The sequence below is a fragment of the Orycteropus afer genome, unplaced genomic scaffold (assembly GCF_000298275.1).
Source record: "Orycteropus afer afer isolate SDZICR_OR568_19922 unplaced genomic scaffold, OryAfe1.0 scaffold00336, whole genome shotgun sequence".
NCBI classification, from domain to species: Eukaryota; Metazoa; Chordata; class Mammalia; order Tubulidentata; family Orycteropodidae; genus Orycteropus; species Orycteropus afer.
This window is the reverse complement of record NW_006921923.1, coordinates 3343438-3350479: the sequence shown is the minus strand read 5'-3', so window position 1 is coordinate 3350479 and position 7042 is coordinate 3343438. Positions and strand designations below refer to the sequence as shown.

The 7042-nt window shown below is 37.6% G+C and overlaps 1 protein-coding gene across 1 annotated transcript in view; it reads right to left on the bottom strand.

Annotated features, from left to right (window-relative positions):
- Window positions 1-7042, bottom strand: part of COL4A5 (collagen type IV alpha 5 chain) — a 439164-nt gene that overhangs the window by 113724 nt on the left and 318398 nt on the right. Inside the window, exons 30-35 of the mRNA XM_007952435.2 lie at window positions 6152-6319; window positions 4701-4790; window positions 4076-4225; window positions 2326-2424; window positions 1341-1430; window positions 786-925 (exon numbers count right to left, since the gene is read on the bottom strand). Coding sequence (XP_007950626.1) covers window positions 786-925; window positions 1341-1430; window positions 2326-2424; window positions 4076-4225; window positions 4701-4790; window positions 6152-6319 — 737 coding nt within the window. The remainder of the gene's footprint in view (window positions 1-785; window positions 926-1340; window positions 1431-2325; window positions 2425-4075; window positions 4226-4700; window positions 4791-6151; window positions 6320-7042) is intronic.

Below are 7042 nucleotides of genomic sequence, written 5' to 3'. Positions count from 1 at the left end.
AAGTATATATTAATATATTATTGGTAAAATTTAAGCAGAATAGGAACAATCGAAACTCACTTCAATAACTTTACATTGTTAATCTGCAAAAATTTCTCCTGAGTATCTTTTCAAATAAATTGATTAGCTGGACAATCAAAGTATAGTCTCTTTGTATACTATTGAAAATAAATTATCATTAAAATGTAATTCAGTAAATTTTCATTTCAGTGGGAATTTTCAGTAACTCCATGGAACTCGAATAACACCATTCTCTTTCTAATACTCCCTAGCTCTGTGGTCTGACTTTACAAGTTTTAAATTTCAATTCTTAAGAAACACCACCAGTTGTCACATTGACAAGTGGAGTACAGGGATATGTAAAACTGTTTTTAGAGCCTGTTTACCAGAGAACTACATCAAATATGTACTTAGGAATACTATTCGAGTTTCATTAACTGCTTAAGTCACTTTGTTTATAAGTTTGTTCAAATTAATAATAATATTAAAAGAAAGACCAATAATTCCATCACTAAAAAGGGAAAGCCAAATCAGGCAGACATATATACCTTTGGTTTATTGAAGCATATTCAGAGATTAAAATAGGAACGAAAACAAAGAAATGAGAATTTTCCTCCTTTTTTTGTACTGAACAAAAATCCTAACAACGTACAATTTTAGAGAAAAGAAAAAGAACAAAATTTCTTACCCAAAATATACCATGTCATTCTATAGTTTATTGAATGAAGAATTAGGAACCAGCACAATTGTTACAGAAAAGTCACATCTGCCTAGAGTATGATTACCTTTGGGCCTGGACGCCCTGGAAGACCAATGCCTGAAACACCAGGATCACCTTTGTCTCCTTTCTGTCCAGGAAGCCCTGGGGAGCCAGATTGTCCAGGAATTCCAGGAGGTCCAGGGGACCCTTTTGCACCCTGAGGACCTGTTGAAAATATGCAATATGCAATGTTTCACAAAATACTTTTTACTAGTGGCATTTCTACAATACATATGACCCAGCAAAAAGAAAAAGAACTCTGCAAAATCTGAGTTATACAATAATGATCTTCATGACTAAGATTATATAACAGCCTTTTTTTTTTTTAAGGATGTTCAAGTGAGAGGGGTACTGCTGGAGGAAAACTATAATTTTCTTAACTCTCACTTCTAAAGTTTCTAAAGCTTCATCCTTTACTTTCTATGTCAAATATTTGTGCAATAAGAGGATTCAGCCCACTGATTACCTTAGATAATGTCTCAGTCTTATTCTGTTAACACTAGTATCTTTTCTGATGACAAAGATAATGGACCACCTTCCATTAATGGGATAAAATATTTGGAGGATTTTCATCACTCACCTGGAAAACCCATATCACCTATAATTCCCTTAAGTCCAGGAGGTCCTATAGGTCCTGGGTTCCCAGGGAGACCAGGATTGCCCTTGGGACCTAGAAAAGTCAAATTGATAAAATTAAGAGAAGGCAATTAATAGTGAGGTTGCCTGGTTTCTTGGAATGAGTCATATTTAAAATGCATGCATTGGATTGGATGGATCAAATCTTAATATATGCTTAAGTCCCACAGGTCTAACTAAGAAATCTCTTTAGGAACACATTAAAATATAGCCATGGTTATAGAGGTTTCCTAATACAACTTCATAAATAAATGCAAAAATTTTACCAGGACATGTTTCTTGCCCTAAAACAATTTCAATCATCTCAAGTTTTATTTTTTTTGTATGTATATGATCACCTCTATGGAACTTATCACAGATAAATCCATTATAATGAGTTTTTTTTTAAAGATTCAGAAATGGCTTTCCCATGCAGACCCTGGTTATATGTGAGCAGCAAGAGGAAAAATGGTAACCTGTCATGATATGTCCCTAATATATTAAAAAGAGAGAGGTAAGGGTTATTGGAGAAGTATTGCACATGGCTGGCTCTTAGCACATTCTTCTTGGAGTTTAAGTGCTTGAGGTCTGTGGATTCAACTAGGTATTTTCCAGGGACCACAGCGTCTCTCCTTAAACATTTTTCTTTTCTTTTCGTACACTAATTTCCAGTTTGGGGAAAAAAGTGTAGAAAATATGAGGACGAGAAAGGAAGAAAAATTCTTTTCCCAATTATATCAGGGCAATGTGCAGGGGAGTCTAGAGCAGAATAACTGGCCTAAAGGGCTATTATGAGGATGGAGACCAGTTGACCTCTATTAATTCACTAGGTACCCAAACATATTAGCAGGACTAGATTCAAAGTATCATCAAATAGGATAAATAAATAATTACTTTTCCAGGGTTCAGGGTCAGCCATCCAGTTGTTAGAGGTGGTCTTTCATATTTACCTGATAGTCCTGGTGGTCCAGGTTGTCCAGTCAGTCCAGGTTGTCCTGGATTGCCAGGCAAACCTTGATAACCTTTTGGCCCTGATACTCCAGGAATACCTTTCAAGAATGAGGAGAAGAGAGCCAAGAGAGAGAGCCTGGTATCATTAATCTATTAAATAAATTTAGCCAACAAGCTACTCAAATTCTGAACTATGAGTGAAATGGAGGGAGGAACTGGTAATATTCTGATATATTATGAACCATTAGCACTGGACTTATACTAAAACCCTCCACTTTTTTTTTTTTTAATCTGCCACCAAGAAATACAGAGCACTCAATAATTAAGTCATTTTCTTCTTTGGGCCTCAGTTTCTTACACTATAAAATGAAGGAACTGGGCTAGATAATCTCTAGACTCTCTCTTAAATTCTATGACTATCTTTTATAACTCTGTATTAGAGGCCAAGTCAGTTTAAGTAACCCTGTTTCACAGAAGGAATAATTGAGAGAGAAAAGGAGCTTTGTAAGGGATAAGCCAAGAAAGACACCTCATTTTGGAAGTAAGAAAAAAAAATTAAGTGGTTCTGCCTTTTTCATCACTATACACAAAAGTGCAATAATATTTTGAACTCTTCTTCTGTCAAAAAAATAAATCCTACCAAATTCTGCTCATAGGGAAACTTATCTGTATGCACGCACGCGCACACACGAGCTGCCAAGATTAACGCTTGTTGTTGTTGGGGGCCACTGAGCTGGTGCCGACTCATGGTGACCCTGTGTACAACAGAACGAAACACTGCCCTGTCCTGAGCCAGCCTCCCAGTCCTTGCTGTACGTGAGCCCACTGTCGCAGCCACTGTGTCCATCCATCTCGTTGAGGGCCTTCCCCTTTTTCGCTGACCCTCTGCTTTACCAAGCATGATGTCCTTCTCCAGGGAATGGTCCCTTCTGACAACATGACCCATATCAATGCTTAGAACACAACAAGATCCACAAACTTAACTAAAAGCTGCAAATAAAAGGAGCTCATTAAAAAATTCCACACTATTCGAAAGGCTATTCTATATAGATTATATAATAAATGCCTTACAACTTCTGAATCTATACTTTTTGGTGTTTTGTTATGAATATAATACTTTTATTTTTTAGAAAATCTATGCTATACACCACACCTTACTTGCTTCTAATAAAGTACCTATAGTAACACGGTTGTTCCCTAGACCGACTTTCAGAGACTTCTCTCAGGGCTGAGCGTAGCTGTTCATAGTCCAATACTTGTTTATTCTGCCAAATAGAGTAACAGTGGACTGCATTTAAAAGCCAAACATGGTATGATATCAAAATATTGCAGTGCAACAATGTACCATTCATACCCATCTGGTTTCAAGGGGGAAAAAAAAATCAAAGGACCAGCAAATTTCCTGAACACTGAAATCTATTTTCCAAGTGATTGTGGCTGTATATCCGTTTCTCTCCACTACATCCTGTATCACCTTCCAGAAGGCCTGAGGGTAACTGCCTAAGTTTATTTTCAAACCTCTACCTGATCAAGCTTATAATAGGTAAACTACTAATAAAACACTCAAGCAAAAGTTGACCAGTGAAACAGTACAAATCAAGTAGAAATTCATTTGCATTACCAAAATTTGATGTTTCTAAGTGCTTTTTTGTTGGTATATCATGGAATACAAGTTATTTTTCATTGTATCTAAGAAGTGAATTCCGCATATATCAGAAAACTCATTCATAAATAAATTCATTCACTCACCTGGTAAGCCAGGTTCCCCCTTCTCTCCTTTTGAGCCCAGCAAATTTGGATCCATTGGTCCAGGAGGGCCTGGAAGGCCAGGTTCTCCTTTACGACCTTTTTCTCCTGCAGGACCAGGAAGTCCTGGCTGACCTTGCAAACCGTCATCACCTACAACCAGCGTGTGTGAGGAAGACATAACAGATCAGATTTATCCATCCAGGATTAATGCATATAAAGATTATTCATATGTTCCATATTTTGGTAGGCAGCTGACGGTGAAAAACAGTCATGCAGCTTAGTCACTGTCTATGAATAACTAGAGCTCACACACATTATTATATTCAAATAACAATCCCTCTTTCTTCTAGGATTCCTTAACAATGATAGTAACTAAAAGAAAACTTAAAGTTTGATCTATATATTTTAGTATTTTGACCTAAAGTATTCACCATGCTTCAAGGTATCCAATGTAAGCATGCCACTAAATTGAAAACAGGACCAAATTAAATGCCATGTCACACAAAAAACCAAAATATAACCAAGCACCGCTCCTTTTAAAGTAATCAAAAATATTTGGAATTGATTTAAAGTGCTGTTTAATTTTCTCTCTCACACATATCTGCCAGGAAACTCTGGACATTACCTTTAAGACCAGGAACACCACTCCTGCCAGGAATTCCCAAAAGTCCTGGTGGGCCTGGAGGCCCCATCATACCCATTTCACCTTTGGCACCTTTAAAGAATATCAGTAAGTAATTATTTCCTTTCCTTGATCTTAGAAAGATAAAAGGTAAGTTTTAAGATGTCAACTGACAAACATTTGAGGGTTGGAGGTAAGGTACTGTTAAGTTTTATACCTTGTCACCTGCTGGAACTTTAGAGACCACCACTGCCAATAGTTTTAACCCACGGACAAAAAGATTTACTGTTTCCAAAGATGGCCCACCAATGAAGCATCTCTCTTAGTATTTATTTCTTTGTGTATCTCCCTCTCCTTGAATCTGGACTGACTCTATGCTCTGCCCTCAAAAAAGTGACATTACCTGACTCTCAAGGCTAAATCATAAGAAGCCTTGCAACTTCCACTTGGGGCTCCTGGAACACTTGCTTTTGGTAGTCTCCCTCTTAGAAGCTGTTGTTGTTGTTATGTGCCGTCAAGTGGGACCCGACTCATAGCGACCCCTCCTTCGGTTTCCAAGGCAGTATCACTACAGAAGTAGATTGCCCAACCTTCCTTCCGAGGAGTGGCTGGTGGGTTTGAACCGCCAGCCTTCTGGTCAGCAGTCAAGTGCTTTAGGCACTACGCTACGAGAACTAGCCACCACGAAAGAAATACAACTACTCTGATACCATGAAAAGCCCAAGTTATGTGAAGAGGCACCACGGAAGATGAGAAGCCATGTGAAGAGGCCAAAGAAACCCAAGAAAGAGTCAGCAAGTGCCATCGTGAAAATATGTTCTCCATGTGGGCTCATGTGGGTCAGAGAGAAACAATCCAATCAATTCCTTAATTTCTGACCTGCAAAATCTTGAGCCAAATAAAAAGACTGTCTTCACCCATTAAGTTTTTTTTTTAATTTTTTTATTGTGACTTGAGTGAAAGTTTACAGAGCAAATTTGTTTTCCATTCAATTCATATACATTTTGTTTTGTGACATTGACTGCAACCTCTACAATGTAACACCACTCTTCCCACTTCCGCCCTATGTTTCCCTTTCCATTAGTCCTTCTTTCCTATCCCTTCCTGCTATCTGGGTCTCCTCTCTGGGATATTACTGCCCTTTTGGACTCACAGGGTTGATTGTTTTAAGGTGTAAGTATCTCCCTGGTGTTACTGTTCACCTTTTAGGCCTGTCTATGGTTTGGCTGAAAGTTAAGTTTGAGGTGGTTTGTTATATAGCAATAGATAACTAGAACACTTACAGGAAAACAAGTGTAGCGCAAATAGTAAAATGAGTTTCCTGCAATCAAAACTGTGTAACATTCTTCCTTAAGGGATATCGTCAATCTAGAAAAGTGCATCATGCAAATAATGTACTAGAATATATTAGTTTTATTTTCCTGAATCCAAAATTAGAATTTTAAACAAATTACCTGGCAAGCCAGAGGGACCTGCTTTTCCTGGGAGCCCCGCCGATCCTGGGGGTCCTATCGGACCTGGTGGTCCAGGAATCCCTGGACTGCCTCTCTCACCAGGGGGTCCTGGAACATCAAATCCAGGAGGCCCTGGATCCCCTTTCTCTCCTGGTATTCCATGCAAACCTAGGTAATACAACACCCAATATTACAAGTATTGAAGCAGTTGTTTTTTTAAACCTTTTCATACTTTAGTGTGTGTGATTTGGGTGAAAGTTCACAGAGCAAATTGGTTTTCCATTCAACAGTTCATACACACTTTGTTTTGTGACATTCATTGCAATCCTGACAATGTAACAGCACTTTTCCCACTTCTTCCCTATTTACTACTTCCTTCTTTCCTATCCCTTCCTGCCTTCTGAGCTTTATCCTTGGAAGCAGTTTTTAAAAATGCATCTGGTTGTCTTTTCTAGGGCAAACAGTGATAGAACCCTGTGTGTAATAAACCTAATAATGAGTTAAAAATATTTTAGGTATCATGTACACAAATGATGTAACAATTAAGCTTTAGGATTTTCAAGCATACTGCCTTAAAACAGTGCCTATCAAATTATTTGTGGTAAATGACCTATCTTTTCTTAATTCACAGTCTATCGTGGACTAATATTTATGTAAAACATAAGAAAATTATTAAAAACGAAAGAAAAAAAACAAAGTCATAAAATATCAGCTTACTTTTTTTGGTTATTATAGTCAACAAATAAAATTATACTTTCAAATTGCTATAGAGGTTTCTACATGCTTACTGTCCTTATCCACTTGCAGACTGGTAACAAGTAGTTTGTAATCTGACAATACTGGTCTACTGACCACATTTGGATTTGCCTTGCTCTGAGGTATTATGCATTA